General features: G+C 50.5%; 1 protein-coding gene across 1 annotated transcript in view; it reads right to left on the bottom strand.

Annotated features, from left to right (window-relative positions):
- Positions 1-15019, bottom strand: part of LOC119285855 (ABC transporter F family member 5-like) — a 45568-nt gene extending 30549 nt beyond the window's left edge. Inside the window, exons 1-7 of the mRNA XM_037565190.1 lie at positions 14101-15019; positions 13564-13905; positions 13286-13426; positions 12980-13159; positions 12118-12273; positions 11910-12011; positions 11658-11786 (exon numbers count right to left, since the gene is read on the bottom strand). Of these exons, the coding sequence (XP_037421087.1) occupies positions 11658-11786; positions 11910-12011; positions 12118-12273; positions 12980-13159; positions 13286-13426; positions 13564-13905; positions 14101-14928 (1878 nt within the window). The 5' untranslated portion in view covers positions 14929-15019. The remainder of the gene's footprint in view (positions 1-11657; positions 11787-11909; positions 12012-12117; positions 12274-12979; positions 13160-13285; positions 13427-13563; positions 13906-14100) is intronic.
- Positions 15020-22858: the final 7839 nt, after the last annotated feature.

The raw sequence follows: 22858 nt of genomic DNA, 5'->3' as shown, positions 1-22858 counted from the left end.
GATAAGCCCCAGGCGCTCCCTCACGAAGCATCTGTCGGCATCTTGAAGGCCCGCCCGGAGATTACCAAACGCAACGTAGGCCTCGACCAGGGCCCCGGGCCTGACCAAGGGGCCGCAGTTCGCAAGCGCAAGGGTCGGAGGTGAAGGCGGCATGAGCGCGGTGGGTTGCTCCGCGGCTCCGGAGGTGCTGGCAAGGTCGACTTTGGTTGCCGCGGGCTCAGAACCTTGCCCGGGCGCAACAGGCGCAGACACCTTCGCGGCCTGCAGGGACTGGCTCCTCCCGAGGCGGCACCACCGCGTCCCGAGGGGCCTGCTCCACCGCGAGGAGACGGGGGACGACCTCCCCCGCCTATGCCGGAGTCGCTGCGGGTGCAGCGAGAGGTGGCGCCTCTAGAGTCCGATCTCCTTCCTTCCTCCTCTTCACCACGACGCCCACCCTGGTCATCAGGGCGGGAGCGCTGTGTGCACGGTGCAAACATATGCTGAACAGAAACAAGGTAAGGTACTTACTCGTCAGGGTCGATGTATGCCCTCTTTCTGACCAAGGCTGGGGCAACCCCGCTCTTCTTTGGCGCGATCTTCGTTGCGCCCGGGGGGTGAGCGGGGCGCTCTGCAGCCGGCCTCGGCGCGACGCCGCCGCTTGGCGAGGCAGAGGCATCGCCCTGAGGGGATGCCGCCCCGTTCTTCTTCGGGGTCGCCTGGCCTGACCTTCGCCGGGCCTGAGAAGTGGCCCCGGACCTCGTGAGGACCCCGATGGAGCGCGGGATTCCACGGTCGGGGGCTTGTCGGCGTCGTCGACGGCGGCGATGCCACGGAGAAGCTCGCTTTGTGATGGAGGAGAGATCTCCGCCACGTCATCCTCGATCGCCTCCGAGTCCCCTTGCCCTCTTCGCTAGCGTCGTCGCCGGACGACACCGGCACCGGGGAGTTGGGGAGCTCGAACGGCACGAGCCCCAGCTGTTGAAGACAGGCATGGCAGTGACCGGCGCCTCCTTGTCGACATGGCAGTACAGCGGGGCGTAGGCCTCCGGGAGGTTACCCGGACCCTCCTCGAGCAGGATGTTCATGGACTTGTCCAGCTCCTCGCCCGTCAAGCCCTCCGAGCGGGGCCTGAGATCGTCCGCCACGCCCTGGTACTCCCACATGGGGCGCGTGTGCGACTGGAGTGGGGCTAGGTGCTGCTTGAGGAACTTCACAAGCATGCCCCCTGTCAGCACCCTCGCCTCCATGTCGACGGTCATCATCCTCAGGACAAGCGCTGCCTAGGGGTCGAAGAACCTCGCATGACCCCACCTGTCGAGCTTCTCCGGCAGCTAGGTTGGCAGTTCCAGCCGCGCGTTGAGGCCCCTGGCGTCCATAAAGACCCCGGGGCGCCGAAAGCTCCCCACCTTTCCGTCCCTCATGAACACGTTGCTCTTATGGACCGCAACGAAGGACACGCATCCCGAGCGCTGGGTCGGATCTTGCAGCCGCAGGGAGAAGAAGTGCCGAAGGAGTGGCACGAAGGGCCTCACGCCCACAAACGCCTCACAATAGAAGGCGAAGATGGACAGGAGGAGGATGGAGTTGGGTTGGAAGTGCAGGGCCTGAACCTGGTAGTGGTGGAGGATAGCGGTGAAGAACTTGAAGAAAGGCGGGACGAGCTCCGCAAAGACGCTATGGAGGAAGAAGGGATAGAAAGTCTCCACCAAGGTCCTTTGCTCGGCGGAGCCAGCTAGGAGCATGGTCTCGTTCCACTCGTTGTGGTCGCTCACCGTCAACGGAAGCGCAGCGGCAAGGTGCTTCTCCTCGGTGATGGAGGACGTGATGAGGGTCGACGCAGGAGAGGGGGAAGAGCTTGCGGCCTGCGCGGCCGGCTTCGCCTTCCCGAACGCCATTCGCGAGATCTTGAAGAAAAGGGGAGGAGCGCGGCCGGATCTGGAGATGTTCTCGACTGGGAGAAAGGGGATCTGAAGCGAGGCGAAATAAGAGCAATGATGGCACGGTAGCAGGCGCCAGTCTTTTGTTAGCCTGGGCAGTTGCTGAGGCGGCGTGGGGAAGCGAAGACGCCCACGACCCATCAAGCGCACGCGTCGGCTTGCTCCGTAGGCGATTGAGGCCCGCGACGCTTCGCCCTTGCCCCTTGGCTTCGCTCGAAGCCAAGTCTGAGCACGGCTTGGGCCCGGGGGCTACTGTCAGCGTTCTGGGCGTTCTGGGCAGGGTACCCAGACTTGCGTGCCTGCGACCCACGGCATGGCTCCATCGACGGCCTAGCGCGGCCCATCTACCAGGCCACCAAGACAAAGACCCTCACGAAGGGCCAAGTCTCGCGAGGCAGATGGCGTCAAGACCTCCAAGGGAGCAGCCTCCTCAGGCAGTCTTCCGAAGAGCAGAGATTTCTATGCAGGTACACAGCCTCATGAGGCTACCATGACGCAAGCCATGACGACCAATGCAGGCGGGCGCCAGCAGGCGCAGAGAAGTCAGTTTCCTCTTTGCTGCTAAGGAGGCAATTACAGGCGTGGGTTCCCGAGGAATCAGGCAAAGGTTTCTATTCTGGTGCAACGAGACCAAGACCGCCAGCGCGGCAGGACGGATGTCATCACCGAGCCCACCGTTGCGTCACGACCAGAAACTTTGCAGGCGAAGACCACCTTTCATCGGGATAAGATGTACTACTTGTCCCCTTTCAAATTGGCCACTGTGGGATCCCTTCCCACCTACATTTTGAGGGAAGAGGACCGTGGCCACTATAAATATAGGTTAGCCACCACTTTTAAAGGGATCCGACCCCTGGTCGACTCATTCCCTCACCCATAGACCTCGCGAGGTTGTTCATCCCTTGTACCAGTTCACCCTCAGCCCCTCGTAAGGCCAATCCACCACACAGCAGGAGTAGGGTCTTACATCGCAAGATGGCCCAAACCTGGGAAACTGCCGTGTTCATCTCCTTGCTCACGCGAATCGAACTAGGCCGTGGGGCGACGGACTGGTAGGCTGGATAGTTTGAGTTCTTCACACACGTCCCAGAGTTCGAACCTTTCTTGGGTCTGCGAAGCGCCCTGAATCCAACAGTACTTGAAGTGGAGAGTACGCCTCCCTGCAGGCCGCGGGCGCGGACGAATGCCTGCCACTCGCGGTTCAGGAACACATTGCCTGCGGCGGTGACCTCGACCTCCACCCACGAGGCCTTGCTGCTGCTGCCGTCGGCCTGCGGCCATAGGCCGTCGAACCCTCCAACCGGCAACTCCGCGAAGAAGCATGGGAGATGGATCCAAGTGCCTGCCGGCCACTCCACCCACACCACGAATTCCCGAGCGGCGGCGTCTGAGTGGGATCGCAGGCGCGGTGGTCGGGCGGCCACCGTGAGCCTTCCACCTCGACCATGGCCGCCACGGTTTCCGCGGCCGCTTCCGTGGGAGGGACCCTTCCCACGGCCACCGGAGGCAATGCAGACGCCCGTGGGGGTGCGCTCGCGCCCCTGAGGGACTCCCGCCGGCGTCGCGGTGGACTTGCGAGGACGGTTGCGCCCCCTCTTGGGAGGCGGCAAGCCTGGTCCCTCCAGGGGGCTTTCCCCTTTTCGGCGGCTGAGAACCTTCTTACCGGCACCATGGGTGTTGCAGCAAGAGCGCGGAGTGGGGGGAGTGAGAAGATGATGATGGGCTGGGGGGCTCTATCTCCCTCGCCCTCTTATAGGTGATCGGAGGCCAACCGACATCCCTTCGCATTCGGGCGATGGTGGCTCTGTGGCGTGCGCCAGTCTTTTGTCAGCCTGGGCAGCTGCCGAGACGACATGGGGGAGTGGAGGCGTCCGCGTGCCATCGAGCGCCACGCGTCAAGCCTGGCACGTGGTCGATTGGGGCCCGCGACGCTTCAGCCTCCTCCCTTGGCTTCGCCTCGAAGCCAGCCCGAGCGTGCCTTGGGCACGGGGGTTATTGTCGGCGTTCTGGGATCGGGGGTGTTACGAAAGCAACTTAATATTATTAGGAGGCCAAAGGTAACATATATACAAGTACATGAGGATGCCAAAAGGCTAGAATGCAAAAGATCAAAAGTCATCACTAATATAACTCTAACACCCCCCCCCTCAAACTCATGGTGGATCCACAACATTGAGTTTGGAGAGGTGAAATCTATTGTGTGCTCTAGTCTGTGCCTTCGTGAAGAAGTCCGCTAGCTGTAACTCGGAAGGTACATACTGAAGAGCAATAACATGATCCTGCACAGCAGCGCGCACGTAGGAAGCATCAACACCAATATGCTTGGTAAGCTCATGCTTCATGGGGTCCCGCGCAATGTTGATAGCACATGTACTGTCAGACAAGAGAGTGGTAGGTATAGTAACAGAAACACCAAACGGGAAACTCTGCCGTCAGAAGAGCCATAGCTCTCAACTCGGCCTCAGCACTCGAACGGGAAACTGTAGTCTGTTTCTTCGTCTTCCAGGCAAATGAGAGAACCACCAAGAAAAACACAGTAAGCAGAAAGTGAACGACGATCCAAAGGATCACTAGCCCACGTAGCATCTGAATAGGCCTGGAGCTGTAATGAGCTAGAACGGGGAAAAAGAGACGATGAGAGATCATGCCACGAAGATATTGTAGGACACGAAGAAGGTGACTATAGTGAACTGAAGTGGGAGCGGAAACAAACTGGCTCAAAATATGGACAGGATATGAGATATCCGGACGAGTGGCAGCAAGATAGACAAGACTCCCAACAAGATGATGGTAACGCGTCGGATCAGACAGGAGGTCACCATCAGAAGCACGAAGGTTAACATTGAGCTCCATAGGAGTCACAGCAATGCGCTCATCACTAAGAGCCGCACGAGGAAGAAGATCCTAAATATACTTTTCTTGGGAAATAGAAAATCCATCAGAGGTGGAGGAAACCTCAATCCCGAGAAAGTAACGTAGAGGACCAAGATCAGACATAAGAAACTGCTCACTGAGACGGGCCTTAACAAAGGCAATGTACTCAGAATCATCGCCAGTGATGATCATGTCATCAACATATAGAAGAAGAAGAAGAAGAGTGCGACCACGAGCAGAAAGATGGACAAACAGCGCTGGATCATGAGCGCTAGGCGAAAAACCAGCTGCGGTGACCACAGAGGCAAAACGCTCAAACCAAGCACGGGGGGCTTGCTTAAGGCCATATAGAGAGCGACGAAGACGGCAAACCATGCCATCAGGAACTGAATGCCCAAGTGATGGCTGCATATAAACTTCCTCACGCAACTCATCATTAAGAAAAGCATTCTTAACATCAAGCTGAGACACAGACTAGTGGCGAACAGAGGCCACGGCAAGAAGTGTGCGGACAGTAGTCATATGGGCCACGGGAGCAAAAGTCTCATCGTAATCACGACCATGCCCCTGCTGAAAGCCACGAGCCACAAGACGAGCTTTATAACGCTCAAGAGAACCATCAGAACAAGCCTTAATCTTATAGACCCACTTACAAGTGATGGGACGAACACGGGGAGGAAGAGAAACCAGGTCCCACGTGCCATTGCGCTCAAGGGCAGCAATCTCCTCTGCCATCGTAAACTGCCATTCAGGATGAGCAATAGCATCTTGATAAGAAGTCAGCTCAAGAACGGTGAAAAGACCATAGTGAGAAGGAGAATAACGGTCAGGGGGCAGATAAGGCCGAGAACAAAGACCATAAGTCGGGTGAGAGGAGGAAGACAACACATCAGAAGTAGAGGGCAGATCTGTAGACTTATCCACAACACGTGAACGACAAGTATAATGGAAAGGAAATGAGGGAAGAGGTGGAATTACTGAAGGTGGAGACGGGGAATGTATCGGTGATGAAGATGGAGAAGGGGAATGTATCGGCGGTGAAGGTGGAGAAGGGGAAGGTATCGGTGATGAAGGTGGAGAAGGGGAAGGTATCGACGATGAAGGCGGAGAGTCATGCGATGAGGGAGAAGAAAACGTAGGAGAGGACAGGGTCGGATCTGCAACAGCAGGACGAGGAGTAGGAATACTGGGCACAAAGGGTGGTGTATCTAGAAATGTAAGAAAAGAGATGTCCTTCGTAGAAAAAGCCGAGCATGGACATGGGTAGAAGAGACGAGATTCATCAAAGGTCACATCCCGAGAAATACGCATCCGGCGACCGACAGGATCCCAACACTGATAGCCCTTATGCTCATCACTGTATCCAAGAAAGACACACTCAACAGACTGAGCGGTCAATTTGATGCATTCACAAGGGGCAAGCAAAACATAGCAAACGCAACCAAACGAACGAAGAGCCAAATAATCAGGAGAACGACCAAAAAGATGCTCGAGAGGAATGCCACTCTGTAGAGCAGCAGAAGGTTGAATGTTGATGAGATAGGTGGAAGTGGTAACAGCCTCAGCCCAGAAGTGAGGCGGAAGAGAGGCAGCAATCATCATTGCACGCTCCGTCTCAAGAAGGTGACGATGCTTGCGCTCAGCCACACCATTCTGAGCATGAGCACCAGGGCAAGAGAACTGAGTAAGAGTACCCTGCTCAACAAAAAATCCTCGCAGTGCATGGAAGATATACTCACCAGCTGAATCTGCGCAAAAAACATGAGTAGGAGTGGAAAACTGGGTATGAATCATGGCGGCAAATTTTTTGTATATAGGTAAGACCTCACTACGAGAAGACATGAAATAGATCCAAGTGTACCGAGAAAAATCATCTATAAAGATAATATAATAGCGATGACCCCCTTTCGAAGCGAAGGGAGCCGGACCCCAAACATCAGAGTGAATGAGATCAAAAGGACGCTCGGACACCGACTCACTGTGAGGGTAGGGTAGCTGAATCTGCTTACCAAGCCGACAACCCAGACAATCCAACGAAGCGTTACCAGAGACAGACCCTAGAACACCGCGATGAACCAAAGATGAGAGACGAGAACCACATAAATGACCAAGACGATGATGCCACTGCTGAAAAGAGCTGGTAGATGCAGCTATAGGGGGTGCGAGACTGGCGGCGGTGGCAGCGGAGGGAAGACAAAGCCAGTCAAGCTCCCAGAGACCATCAGAGCGTCGAGGGCCAGCACCAAGCAGAGCGCCCGTGCGACGATCCTGAATAGAACATGAATCAAAGTCGAGAATGATCCTACAACTAGAGTCAACAATCTGACCACCAGATATGAGCTGCATGGTAAGTCGAGGAACATAAGCGACGGAGGGAACATGAAATGAAGAAGTGCTAAGAGTGCCTCGACTAGCTAGAGGGGGGGAGTGCCATTAGCTGTAAGAACACGAACATGAGACTCCACAGGTTGAACAGAGGTCAAAGTGGAAAAATCATAAGTCATATGAAAAGATGCTCGAGTATCAAGAATCCATGGGGATGTACCTGAATGAGTGGAAGGTGGTTTCTCAGTGTCAGAAGAGTTAGCCACAGAACCTATAAAAACCGTCGGTGAAGAATCCCAAGCATCAAGCATGCATTTTAGTTGTGCAATCTCATGCACAGACAGGGACACGGCCGAAGAGGTCGAGGTAGAAACACCTGCCGATGATGAGCAGTCGCCTCCGACCGTGGAAGCTGCGTGCAGAGTCGACCGGGAGTAGCGAGTCAACGTAGAGCCGCATGAGAAAGCCACTGAGGGTGTCGACGTAGAGCGGTCATCGCCAAACGCGGAAGCCGCGAGAGGAGTCGACGTAGAACGACAATCACCAGGTGCAGAAGTCGTGGGAAGAGTCGACGTAGAGCGGCCACTGCCGTGCACGGAAGCTGCAAGAGGAGTCGACGTATAGCGACCAACACAGCCTGTTGAAAACTCTGAAGGGGACAACATCGCAGACGGACATGCACCAAGCACCGAGCGATGGTGCATGTGCGAGACTGGATCAATATAGGGAACACCTTCGAAAGTCTGTGGATGGCGACGAAGACGCAGGCCTGACCGAAACATCATGCCAGTTTCGTTTTCTTCCATTTTTTGGTGACAACAACGGAAAGATCAGGCAATAGCCGAAGAATCAAGCCTCATGCCAACAGCCGAGTCCCAAAGGCAGCACCCCAGGCCAAAAACGAAGCAGACCAACTATGGCGACTCGATTCAATCCACCAGACGAACAGCCAAGGCGAAGCAGTTGACCTCCGATAGCTGCTGCCTCTGCTTGATCTGGAGAGCTCTCGATCTGGAGTGGATGGATGCCCGGACACGAAACAGCAGCAGCTATGAACGCATGTGCGACCACTCGCGGACAGCAGCGGAAGGCAGCAGCGGCGCGGGCGAGGCCGATGGCCGACGGCGCCGCGGAAGGCAGCAGGGGTGCGGACGAGGCCGGCGGCAGGCAACCGTGGAGGAAGACAAACGGCCGGCAGCGACCTTGGAGGAATACAAGCGGCCAACGGCTCGATCGATCGGGACACACTCTGATAGGATCCAACATAGTGATGGATCAGCTAATTGGACGTCAAGCACGTGTAGCTGGAGATGGACGTATGCAAAAGCAAAATCACGGCCGGCAGGAAAGAAAGCAAAGGCGGTCGTGCAGGAGATTGGATTGGGAGTAGCACGAGTTGCGACGTGCAAAAAAAATACCTAAAGCTCTAATACCATGTTACGAAAGCAACTTAATATTATTAGGAGGCCAAAGGCAACATATATACAAGTACATGAGGATGCCAAAAGGCTAGAATGCAAAAGATCAAAAGTCATCACTAATATAACTCTAACAGGGGGTACCCAGATCTATCTGCCCGTGGCCCATGGCGTGGTTCCCTCGACGTCCTGGTACAGCCCAGCTACAAGACCCCCCAGGGCAAGACCCTCATGAGGGGGCCCCGGCCTCGCGAGGCGGACGACGCCAAGACCTTCCGAGGGGCAGCTCTACGAATCTGCCTCCCGAGGAACGGAGATTTCTATGCAGGTATCCAGCCTCACGAGGCTCTCCATGATGTAAGCCATGACGACCAAGGCCAGGCAGGCATCAGCGGACGCAAAGGACAGTTTCCTCTTTGGTGCTAAGGTGGCAAGAACGTACGCGGGTTCCCAAAGAATCTCCCAAAGGTTTTCATTCCGGTGCAACAAGACCAAGACCACGAGCTTGGCAGGACGGATGTCATCACCGAGCCCACCTCTGCGTCACGACCAGAAGCCACCTTTCGTCAGGATTAGATGTACCTCTTGTCCCCTTTCAAATTGGCCGTTGTGATCCCTTCCCGCCTAAGATATGAGGGAAGAGGACCAAGGCCACTATAAATATAGGCTAGTCTCCACTGTAGAGAAGGACGGCTTCGAGATCGGATCTATTCCACCCTCACTACCTGAGCCCTCGCAAGGCTGCTCATCCACTGTATTAGTTCATCCTCAACCTCCTCCAGAGGCCAATCCACCACAAAGCAAGAGTAGGGTTTTACACCGCAAGGTGGCCCGAACCTGGGTAAACTGTTGTGTTCATCTTCTTCCCCGCTCGCAGAACTCGAGCAGGCTAGGCTGTGGGGTGATGAGCTCGAGGCTTGGACCGGTTGAGATCTTCGCACACGCCCCTGAGTTCAAACCTTCTTAGGTCTGCGAAGCCCTGAATCCGACAGTGCCTCCCCTTCAGGCCGCGGGCGCGGGCAAACGACTGCCACCCTCGGGTCAGGTACATGTAGCTCGAGGGGGTGACCTCCACCTCCGCCCACGAGGACCTATTGCAGCAACCCTCAGGCTGCAGCCACAGCCCGACGGCGCCGGTAGCTCCTCCGCAAAGGAGCGCATGAGTTGGATCCAAGTGCGGGGCGACTCTCCATCCACACTACGAACTCACGGGCCATGTCGGCCGAATGAGCCCGCGGTCGAGGTGGCCAGGCGGCCACCGCATGCCCCTCCCCCCTCGGCCACGACCGCCACGACTTCCACGGCCACTTCCGCGAGTGGGGTTCTTCCCACGGCTGACGGAGCCGGCGCGGACCCCTAGTGGAGCGCGCCCGCACCCCTGAGGAGCCGCCATGGGCGTTGCGGCGAACTTGCGGGGGCGGCGGCAGCTCTGGCTCTTCCGGTGGTGCCTTGCCTTTCTCGGCGGCGATGAACATTCTCACGGGCGCCATGGCTGCTGCGACAAGGGTTGGAGGCGACGGACAAGAAGACGGAGATGGGTTGGGGGCTCTGGCCCTTCGTCCTCTTATGGGCGATCAAAGAAGGCCAATCGGCGTCCCTTCACATTCAGGGCAATGATGGCCCCGCCGCGTGTGCCAGGCTTTTTGTCAGCCTGGGCAGTTGCCGAGGCGACGTGGGAAAGTGGAGGCGGTTGTGTCCCGTTGTGCGCCACGCGTCAAGCCTGGCCCGCAGACAGTTAGGGCTTGCATCGCTTCGTCCTCCCCTCGCTGTCTTCGCCTTGAAGCCAAGTCGAGCGCACTGTGGGTCGGGGGCTATTGTCGGGGTTCTGGGAACGGGGGTACCTAGACCCGTCTGCCTACGGCCCAGCGCGTGGCTCCACCAACGGCCCGGCGTGGCCCAACGCTGGGACTTCACGAGCAAGACCCTCGCGAGGGCCCCCGCCTCGCGAGCCGAACGACATTAAGGACTCCCGAGGAGCGGCCTCCCGCTCTAGTCTTGCACCCACCTCGCGAGACGCGCGATGATGTGAGCCATGACGACCAAGACCAGGACGGCGCCAGCGGGCGCAAGAGAGGACAGTTTCCTCTTTGGTGCTAAGGAGGCAAGGACGTACGCGGGTTCTCAAGGAATTCCCCAAAGATTTACATTCCAGTGCTACAAGACCCAGACCGCTGGCTCGGCGGGACGGAAGTCATCACAGAGCCCACCACTATGTCACGACTAGAAACTTTGCAAGCGAAGACCACCTTTAGTCAGGATAGGGTGTACCCCTGTCCCCCTTTAAAATTGGCCACTGTGGTATCCCTTCCCGCCTAAGCTATGAGGGAAGAGGACCAATGCCACTATAGGTTAGTCTCCACCGTAGAGGGGCCGGACCGGGTCGAACCCTGAGCCTCTAATATTTTACCCTTATCACAAGGCAGTTCATACTCACCCTCCTCGCAAGGGAATCCACCACAAGGCAGGAGTAGAGTTTTACACCGCAAAGTAGCCCGAACCTGGGAAAACCACCATGTCTGATTCCTTCCCTTCTCTCTCGAGCCCGGCGAAGCATAGTTGTGAGACCGCGAGCGGCAAGCAGAGGTGTAGCAAAGTTCTTCGTGCACACCACAGAGTTCGAACCTTTCTTTGGGTCCGGGGAGCCCCGATTTCCGACAGTCATGAGCAATACAAGTTTGTTGCCCAAAAGGTTCATGTCGTATTCAAAAGGCGAAGGCTTATTGCTAATTTTATCACTCAGTATCCGTCATGAGCAATTCAAATTAGTTGCCCATAAGTTCCATTCCATATTCAAAGAGCGAATTTTTGATTGATTATCTTACGTTACATGCAATTGTCGCCCTAATGTTGTGTCATGATCTATAATTATATCTTGGTTTACAACGACCAATGCTAGATTTGCTGACAGACTATTTTATACTGCCGACAGGTGACAGCTAATAGTTTTGTACAAACGGAGAAGCACTTAATTATGCGTTTGTAAAGAGTACAATGTTGTATTATATGTGAAAGTGTATAAGCAGGAACTAATTCAACATATTTCAGTCCCAATATAATCACAAATATGAAACAAGTATATTTGTAAGACAGTACAATTTGTTAAGATCATAGGAGAACTTACATTGTAATCTCCTTGATAGTCCTGGATAGTTTGATCTTTCACTTCAATGACTCTGTTAACTATTTGTTTTACAAAATACCGATCATGAGAAACTGTAATTACAGTGCCCGTGTATTCTGATATTGCCTCCTGTCATGTATGCAGAAGCATCTATTAGAACTGCATGCACCAGGAATACCAACGGAAATTCAAGGAACTGATAATAATAAAACAAAATGATAAAGTTCTGTAAAGGGTGAAACTGCATCAAACCTCAAGCATTTCCTTTGATGGAATATCGAGGTGATTTGTCGGTTCATCCAAGATTAGTAAAGTAGACGGAGTCACCATGAACTTGCAAAAGGAAAGCCTCGCCTAACCAAAAAATTATATGAAGAAATGAGTAGATGTACACAAATCAGGAACACTGATGTATCCTGTATCTGTATGACGATCAAACTAAAATGAAAATGCACATTACCTTCTCTCCACCACTTAGAAACCGAACCTTTCTATTCAGCATGTCATCCCTAAAGTTACAACGACCAAGGAGACCTTTGATATCATCAATTTTCCAATCCTCTGCAGCTTCAGCTACAGTGTCCAGTACAGTCTTCTCTAAATCAAGAGCTTCTGCCTGGTAAAAGAATCTATCCCATAAATCTCAGTGGAGTGAAAATATTGGTGATTATTCCCAAATAATTAGGACTAATGGGATTTTGGAGTTTATTCGGTAGCATTGAGAACAAGTGCCTAGCTAGAGTTTAACTGAATAAACTTAGCAACTTAGCAACCATACGATCATCCCAAAGAAAAATAATACTCCCTCCGTTCACTTTTGTAACACCCTTTAGGCCTCCTTTGGTTTGGAGGAATTTTGTAGAAATTTCATAGGGTAGGATTTTTATAGGAAAAATTCCTATAGAGCCCTTTGGTTCGTAGGAATGGAATTCTATTCCTATGGAGGAATTCTTCCTATCCTCCACATTTCATAGGAAAATAAACATTAGCCTAGACTCAATGGAAAAAATCCTATGATGTGAAACAAAGGACATCTCCTTTCCTATTCCTACTCATAGGATTTGATATGCATGTCATCTCATTTCTTAGACATTTAAGACAGCACCTAAAACAGTTCGATTTCAGCTGTCTTAAACGACTTACAAAAGTAAACAGAGGGAGTACAAGATACTACAAAATCATAATAAAGTACTCCCTCCGTAAAGAAATATAAGAGCGCTTAGATCACTATGTTAGTGAAGACCACTATGTTAGTGATCTAAACGCTCTTATATTTCTTTACAGAGGGAGTAGAAAATATCTATCTGGAAATTGTGGTCTACCTGATTCTGCTCGAAGTAGTTAGGCAGGACATTATGCTCCCCAAGAATGACTTCACCTTCTTGTGGCTTCTCCGTTCCCAAAGCAAGTTTCAGTAATGTGCTCTTACCACATCCATTGGGGCCAATAATGGCTATCTTTTCGCCTCTCTCAACTATTAGATTAGCATTGTTGAACAATATCTGGACACAATATTGGAACAATAAGAATATATTACAATTTGTTACAGGTACACAACAACACACGTTGTTAACCGAAAGAGAAAAAGCTCAAAAGAGTTTGGTATAGAGATATAGAACAATGCTGACCTTATCCCCAAACCCAAACTTGAGATTATTTATTGCTAACACAGTTCTACCGCTTCTCCCACGTTCAGGAAACCTGATCTTTAACTGCTTCCTTTGGAAAGGTTTCTCAATCAACCCTTCTTTCTCAAGCTTTTCCAATTTCTAGTGTTTCAAAAAGGACGAAATTAGCAATCACAAGAAAAGGAAGCAAATGAAGATTACACAAACTGTGGATGAAAATACGACAACGAACTGCATTGGTTTGACGCAAGCAGTAACCATGCAATTCTGGTAGTTACCTTTTGCTCACTTGAAGCACGCCCCGAGCTAGCTCCAGCCCCAAGCCGACTTATCAGTTCCCTTGTATGTTCAATCTCCTTCTGCTGCTTCTCCCATGCAGCACGTTGAGTTTCCACCCAAATCGCCTTTGCTAGAACATATTCAGAATAGTTACCCTTGTACATTTTCGACACCCCAAATTCAGTCTCCACTATCTTTGTACAACACTGATCAAGGAAAGCCCTGTCATGAGATATGATGACCATTGGTACATCCTGGATCTTAAGGTAGCTCTCCAGCCACTCAATGGTATCCAAATCGACATGATTTGTGGGCTCGTCAAGTAGAAGCAAATCAGGATCCTACACATAAAGAATATTACCATATTAATACACACGAAATGGAACTTCACACGTGGTAAGGTAACTGAAATTGACCGCCAATTTCACTGCAATGACATTCAATTTTCTCTCAGTTAGTAGTTCACACGAAAAGCATAATTTATCTACCATTGTCGCGTCCCTTCCTGCATGTAAAGCTCGTTTTTTTATCTATACCTGAAGAAGTATCTTGCCAAGCGACATCCTCATCTTCCAGCCTCCGCTGAAGGATGCGACAAGGCGGTCAGCGTCCTCCGGCACAAACCCGAGCTCGGGCATGAGCTTCTGAATCTTGACATCCACCATGCCCAGGTCGACGTCCTGCGATTGCCGCTGCAGCAGGTCGAGCTCGTCGAGGAGCCTCCCCATGAGGTCCATGTCCTCGGTTGCTCGCTCAAGCGCCGCCTGCACCTGGTCGAGGCGGGTCTTGACGCCCATCTCCTCCTGGAAGGCGCTGAGAAACTCCTCCCTGACGGTCCGGGAGGCGCAGACTTCGAACTCCTGGCTGAGGAAGGCGATCTTCATGTTCTCCTTGGCCTTGACGACGTTGCCGCCGTCGGGCTCTTCGAGACCGGCGATGATGCGGAGTTGCGTGGTCTTGCCGGCGCCGTTGACGCCAACGAGCCCCACCTTCTCCCCACGCTGCACTTCCCAGGATACGTCCTTCAGGACTGTCACTCCCTTGTAAGACTTGGAGATGTTCTCCAGCCGCACCCCGGACGGGATGCTCGACGCGCCGCTGTTCGGCCGCTTCGTCCTGGAACCGGCGCCGGGCGCGGCGGTGGTGGATTCATCGGAGAGGAGGGCGGAAAGGTCCTGGTTTGCGTCCCCCTCGGATGTGGTGGCGGCGGAGGAGGACGAGGGGGAGGAGGTGCTGAGGCGGCAGTAGATTGAGAAGGGCTGGCGGTAGCGTCGGGACGGGAGGGATGGGCAGGGAAGAAAGGGAGCGTGCGGGTGGAGGCAGGAGCGGAGGAACTTGGCGGAGAGGACGTCCATGGTGGCCATGGAGTCCTTTGGTAGTCTTCTCTGCCCTCCCTCTGGTTTTGAGTGGAGGGTGAGAGGCCACACGAACCCCAGAGAGGTAGTGTATGGGTGAGGGAAGAGAGGAGGAAGTGTATTTTTCTTAGCAATTTCCGAGAGAGGTAGTGTATGGGTGAGGGAAGAGAGGAGAAAGTGTATTTTTCTTAGCAATTTAAGAAAATTAGTCAATGTGTACGTGCAATGCACGTTAATTTGGAAATATATTAAGTGCATGCAGATATTAAGTAGAATATATTATTTGCGTGTTATTATGTGATTAGCATTATTTTTGGCATGAAATTAATTGCACGCTAAATGTGTTGGACGCTCGACATTGAAGCAGTCTAGATCGTTGGATTGACATGATTTGATGGCTGAGATTAATTGGATTTATTTATTTGGGTCTTTTTATATTGGTATAGATATAGATGTCATAGCTTTTCCTAGGTCTTTCCTTCTATAGCACACCTTTCTTTTTATTAGGGGTTGGGCCGCCACCTTGTGGCGCCTCCTGAGAGGATCCGGCTTGGCTGCTCCCTCCTCATGCTCTCATCCGTGCTCCCACTTCATCCTACGGCTGTCTTTTTCTCTTTTTCCTTTATAATCTAATCATCTCCCCCCTGACTTTAAGGGAATGGGGTCGGGTCTTATTTTGTTCCAATCAAATCAAGCCACGTATGCGGGAGCACGGATGGGCACACGGGAAGGGAGCAGGCAAGTCTCGTCCCTCCTGAGAGGGGACGAAATCACTGTTCTGACCTTGTCAGAGTTTATTCTCACGAACTGAACCCGATGTGAAAGTATTTCACGTTTTGACCCTTTTAGAAACGCCAGGGACCGCGGCGTTTCCACCCAACACAGAAACGCCGAGCAAGCTAGCGTTCCTGATCTGGCCCACTGCCAGGCCGAGGACGCGTTGCGTACTGACGTGGCGTGGTGGAAACGTCGAGCAAGCTAGCGTTTCTAGAAACGCCACTATCCTTGGCGTTTCTGGTGTAGATATTTTAGGTGGTCGTGGGGCTTTCACCCACCACTCACCTTTCACTCTCTTCTCCCCATTGGCCTATCCCGAGATCTTGCAATTTTCCCCCTTTGTGTCCCTCACTTAGCCCCTCTCAAATCCTTGCAAATCGATTGAGTTGGTCCGTGGATCCGGTGTCATTTCCGTTCGTTGAGGTAACCTCCTTCATCTCACAAATTTTTATTGGTTGGATTTGTCCATTTGGATTGATTTGTTCTTATTGTTCCTAACCCTAGTATTGAACATTTATCTATAATGTGATGTTTTGAGTATTGTTGTTCCAATAGTGTTGCATTGTGATGTTGTTGAGCATACCTTATTGTGGGTTATGGCTAATGTTAAGATTTAGGGTTAGAGTTATGGCTAATGTTAAGATTTAGGGTTAGGGTTAGGGGTTTTGTTAGCAATGTGGTATATTTAGCATTGTACATTTCTTATACTTATGTTACCATTTTTTTAGATGGACAAGATTGTGAATATTCATTGTGTTGACAAAGAGGCATTCATGAATGTGGATATTGTTGACAAGTATGAGGAAGTGTTGATATTTTTTGAGACTCCTAGTTATGAAGAGGTTGTGGAAGAAACACGGATAAGATTAAAGTGGGTGGATGCAAGTGACCAAGTTGAATTAGTAGGAGGATATGATGTTGGGTCGGCACACAAGTGTCGAATGAAGACAATGCCTATCAAGTCCAATTTGCATTGGGTTGCATATAAGGAGGTTGTTGCATCCTCGGCAGTCAAGTCACTCGAAGTCTTTGCAAGTAACGTGGTCAAGGCTCCTTTCTTTCATGTTGACTTAAATCAAACCTTAGTAGATGATGCGAGCCCGGTTAGTAGTGTGCCACCTATTGTTGAGCATAAAGTTGAAGTGGAAGCCAATGAGTATCCCCAATATGAGTTCGGAGGTAGTGCACCGTTGAAATATGATGGCGATGACTCCGACGAAGAGTATGAGAGGCACCACAACATTGTTGGTGACGTAGAGGCTAAAGTAAGGCATCAGGACATGGATCCTGACATTATCTATCAGCGTGCTTGTGTGGATGACTCGGATGATGAAGGCTCGGTGAATGAGTTGGACGAGGATGGCTTGACTGAGAAAGAAGCAAAGTGGTACACAAAAATTACCGATAGGGATCACAAAGTTCCCTTGTTTTGTGATGTTAGCCTTGCAGATAAGGCTATAGTCGACAGTGGCATGAGCAAGACAATTGAGGCTAGACAGTTCCTAAGTAGTACACCCGACGCGATTTCATGTCGTACGTGAGGAAAGGTTTGATGTTCGAGCACATGCTAGAATTCAGGATGTGGTTGTGTGAGTATGCTGCCAAACACCACAGGCCTTTCATAGTTGTTCACTCGGACTGCAACAAGCGATACACCGTGAAATGTGAGGTAGAAAGATGCAAATGAAAAGTCAATGGAAGACTCACGAAAGATGGTTGGTGGAAGATAACTAGTTGCAAAGCCACTCACCAATACACACCGCCAGCCGTAGAAGCACGGAAGACACACCGTTAACTAACCTCGGAATTCATTGGTTATAAATACCAGAAACATATAGCCGAGGATCCAACCATTAAAGTGAAGTTGTTGATGAGTTGGATTGAAGATAAGTTCGGATATAAGGTCAAGTACGGGAAGACATGGAAGGCCAAGCAAGTCGCTCTCGGAATGTTGTACGGTGGATGAGAAGGGGCTTACAACATGCTACCCAGGTTGCTGGGAGCGACGTCGTATAGAAACCCAGGAATGTACCACTATGTCCAAGATATTGAAGGAGTGTCCTGACATGCCTTTTGGACGTTTGGCCCATGCATTGCAGCTTTTGAGCATTATCGACCGATTCTGTCTATAGATGGGACATTCTTGACAGGGAAATACAAGGGCACACTCATGATAGCAATGTCACATGATGCTAACGATCAGGTGTTGCCTGTGGCATTTGCTTTGGTCTACGTGGAGAACCAAGACAACTGGGAATGGTTCATGAGACTTGTTAGGAGCACGATCATTCCTCCGAATAGGGAGGTATGCATCATATCCGATCGGCACCGAGGCATATTGAAGGCTGTGGATATTCATATTCCAGATACGTTCGACCTACCTTGGCGTTCCTTTAAGACAGAGGCTGCCTGGAACCTCTCCAAGAAACATTGCGTTGTACCCCAGAAACGCCAAAGTCCATGGCGTTTCCACCCTACAATGAAACGCTCTACGTGGCTTGGTGTTTCTTTAAGACAGAGGTGGCTGGGACACGTACACGAAGCGTTGCCGCTCACACCTGAAACGCCAACCACTCGCGGCGTTTCCGAGCCACATATAAACGCCAATGTCCTTGGCGTTTCTGCCCTGTTATGCAAATCACAGCAAACCCTGCTGCCCATATCCATTCCATCACAGGTAGCAAAGGTACAACAACAGTTTTCACAATATAATGCCAGGTACAGCAACAGTATAGCAATGAGACATGTTTTCGACAACGAACTTAACATGATCCAGCTTACATAATAATTACCAAGTCTTGCTAACATAGAACTAACAAGTCCATCAGACATAAAACATAACAAGTTCATCAGATATAGAACTAACAAATTTGCTCCATCTGAAACACTAACTACATTTCTAGTTCACCACATATAGAACTAACAAGTTCGCATTAGTCATCACTTCACTTCTTGCCTCTTTTTGCAGCCATCTTCCCCCTGTTGACGCAGCCCTCTGGAGTGTTCTGCCATCCAGGACGTCGGATGGTTCTTGAGCTAACTCGGCGTGCTTCTTCAGAAGGCTGAGAAGGTTGAGTTGGCGGTGGAGCATCTTCCATCTGAGAAGCCCCAAGCTCCACATAGTCCGGATCCGCATCATAGTCTGTCTCCTCCTCTTCATCTTCCTGTTCATCAATCCGTGCTCGGCTCGAAGAAGCACCTGCTCGGCTGGAAGATGGACGAGCGGAAGAAGCACGTGCTTGGCTCAAAGATGGAAGAGCGGAAGACAGCACATCCATTCTATGCTGAGCACGTGCACGCACATTCGTGGATGAACCGCCATGGCAAGAAAGTAAAGCGGCTAGTGTTCGGCAACGATTCACAACCTTCTGCAGAGGCAAAGACATTGACATGTAAATATGCAAAAATAGTTCACATGACACATGTTCATATTAAGAGGGCCTCTAACCTGTAGAGTACTCATAACGAGAACGTCTGTTTCTCTACCAGGTGCGCGGCCAAGCACCACATTACTATCATTGATACATCTCCATAGCTCCATGCCCTGAATAAAACTTAAGTGACACACCACTCATGAAGAAATGACACATGTTCAAAAAAGAGACAAAAAGACATACCACTCGGTCATGCAGAGGGCCATAATCTAGGTGCGCTCCAATGGTCTCCCTAATAGAGTTGTTGAATGCACCATCAGCAGCCTCACTTGGCATTACTTCCAAACATCGGCACGAGTCCAAGCACCCTTAAGGATAACTCTGTACTCTTTGCGAAGCCACTCCAAATGCCTTAAATATGCCCCCTCGTCGTTGTCAGGTGTGTGATCATCTTCAACTCGGGCATTCCTCTGAGCATTCCACATGTCTGCCCACATAAGATGGTGATCCTCCCAATTAATGTCATTCTTGTTGTGTTGCCGGCTCGTCCTACAAAGCATGAGAAGTATCGGCATCATTTTCATTTTTACGTGGTTACACATTGATCAACATATGGTACAAGAAACTCTCACCTATGTAGCACCACACTTGTCTCAACATACTCCGGCGGTGTGCGTTGTTGTACTCCAAATTGCTTCAAAACACGATGTGGAAGATGCCACTCCACCGCAAAAAAGCATATCATGGGGCAACGCACACACCAAAGATGTTGGTCACGAAGGCACATATTGCTCAAAGGGAACTGCCTAAGTACCATGTACGGGCTCCAATTAACCTACATCACAACATGTCACTAGCTCATGCACAACAAAAAAAATATGTAATGATGGCAAGGGATTTGATAATTACCTGGTTGTAAGTAAGCATGTCAAGCTCGCTTATGTATGCCTTGTACCGCCCCATGGCGGCGATACTCGACACTTGGACATTAGCCCACGTGTATGCGATAGTGGGATATCGCTCCTCATCCCCGTCAAAAGGCCACTCCCAATGTTCTTCCGGAGCAATGGTGAAGTTACGGCCCACAGGAATACGCTCCCACATCCAAATCTGTAGGGCCCAAACAAAACCACCAAGACAAGATTTCGGCTTACTCCTCATACATGCTCCGTCCAACTGCACATTTGTACACACATTAAACAATCACATGCAAAAATCTCTTTCATATAATGAGAATGCATCAAATTATCATTACCTGACGGCACAAGAAGGCTAGTGCCGCCGACCCCCAACTCCACTTAACATCCCAGTTATGAAGAGGGTCCAAGAACATCCACGAGGCTGTGTCTCTCGTGCCGTCAGGAAACACCACTTGGGTCAAAAGATTCCATAAGTAAGCCCTGGCGTACCTCTCCACAATAGCCGGACTGGCATTCTCTGGGCACTCGTAAAAATGTTCTTGTAGCCATGAGAAGAAAACACCAGATGGCCTAGGACCCTTCTTTGTTTCATGAATCCACGGGGGAGGTTCAATACCAACCAAACCTGCAACCTTTTGTCGCCACCCCTCAGACCTCACCTTCCCGGTAAGAGCCTTGCCCTCGATCGGAAGACCGGAGATCATCGCAATATCCTCCAAAGTGACGGTCACCTCACCAAGAGCAAGGTGAAAAGAGTGCATCTCCGGCCTCCAACGGTCCGTAAGGGCGGTAATGGCCGTCGAGTTCAGCCATGGTGGTGTGCCTTTAAAGTTGAGCACAAACTGGAGAAGATCCATTCTTCTAAAATAAGGCTCGTAGCGACGGTCATACCTCAAGGACTCACGTGGGTTGTGGCCTCTCAAACGAAGTACTGGAGGAACCTACAAATAACACACGCACAATTTATATACTTCTCTAAACTACTCACAATATGAGAATCAACAATGTAGATACATAATTACCTCCCCTCTTTCCACTAGCACATCACGATGCTTCTCCTCGTAATAATCATCAAGGCCGGGATATTTATCCGGCTCAAACATCCTACAAAATAAGGTCAATGGATTTGTTATGATATATGCTTAAAATTATGACCGCATCATATACAAAATCGTGTGAGAACTACTACAAATTATCCCAAAGATACAAATCACGAACGACATTGCCAACACCAATTCTTTTCAACCTATTTTATCCTAAAGAATCTATCACAACTAATTATTAACAAATAATAGGTTCAACCTAATCCAAAAAATGGTCTCTCTCTAAATCCAATACTAAACAAGTTAACTAAGAATACTTCAACACAAGGAGTATATGTCTTCTTTCTAAACATAATGTACCCAAAATATTCATCAAACAAATCACTAATAACTCATCTTAGGGTTCCACCATGTTTGAAAAATGCATATACAATAGCCAATCTTGACTGAAAATAAATGGAGGATTGGGAAGAGAATACCTCAAGCAACTCGGGGATGCTCCGATCTACTCGTTTTAATGATCAAAATAGCAGATCTGGGGGAGATTTGGTGAAGAAGAGGGAGGGGGCGGCCACCAGTTCGTCCTGGAAGAACTGCCCGACCGGTGCTGGGACTATGAATGGGCTGGGTTAGGCCCCCGCGGCCCGCGCGCGTTACTTAATCCAGTTCAGAAACGCCAAGGACCTTGGCGTTTCACGCGTGCCACGTCGGCGAAAACAGCGGGTTCAGACTGACTGTGGGCCAGGGCAGAAACGCTAGTTGCCTCGGCATTTCCGTGTTGATAGGGAACGCTAGCTTGCTCGGTGTTTCTATGTTGGGTGGAAACGCCGCGGGCTCTGGCGTTTTTAAAAGGGTCAAATCATGAAATACTTTCACGTCGAGTTCAGTTTGTGACTATAAACATTGACATGGTCAGAACAGTGATTTCACCCCCTGAGAGGAAGCTAGGCAGTGCCAGGTTGGCAGCCGCCCATTCTAATTTCTTCTTTCTATCTTTGGTAACACGTGGACATGGCATTTAAGTAAGAAGTTGCACTATAAATTTCAAAATAGCTAAATAAATGACATTCAAATACAAGGAGATTAGGGCATCTAAAACACAAAACACTGGAAGGCATGATATAGAATCACACAGAGAGAGAAAGGCCACACATACTCATGAAGTAATGAATTCAATATTCAGTTGTGACATGAAGTGCTACACTAAAACAATAAAAACACAACGACTAAAAATAAAGGGGCTTTAAACCGAATGCTCAAATTGTAATATCACCAAGAAATGCCACTCAGTTCCATGGAGATCCTTGGCTGCCAATTCTTGACATGCCCTGCGAAGCAACGAGAGGAAGACACTCTTCAGCATGTCTCCTAAGAATAGAGATGGGGATACATGCAGTAAGAAGTGCACGAGAATAGAGACGGCGAGCTTGTCGCCAAGTTTAGTCGCCAAGCTTAGTCACCAAATGTGTATTATCCATTATCCATTTTAAGAGACAACAAAGCCAATAGTCAAATTCCTATGGGCAGAAATCAAGCCATAAGAATTTAAGACAAGCATATATAAGCACTAAAGTATATGGGACATTCTTCAAAATTTTAGTCAACCTTTCATACAAACCCAAGCAAATCTAATAAAGCTCTTCAATTGGAGATGGTGAAAAAATGATGGAAGAGGAGGTGTCGTTGCTTACCTCGCTGTTGGTGCCATGGATCTGGAGCTCGAGTAAGAAGGGGCCGCTGAGGCATGACCATCGATCCAACGCCAGTGGCATGCTCGCAGCCCCTTCATGCTTGCTAAATGAAGTGTATTCTGAGAAAACTTTTC

The sequence above is a fragment of the Triticum dicoccoides genome, chromosome 4A (assembly GCF_002162155.2).
Source record: "Triticum dicoccoides isolate Atlit2015 ecotype Zavitan chromosome 4A, WEW_v2.0, whole genome shotgun sequence".
Lineage (NCBI taxonomy): Eukaryota > Viridiplantae > Streptophyta > Magnoliopsida > Poales > Poaceae > Triticum > Triticum dicoccoides.
The sequence above is the reverse complement of the archived record's forward strand: the minus strand, read 5'-3'. Positions and strand labels throughout refer to the sequence as shown.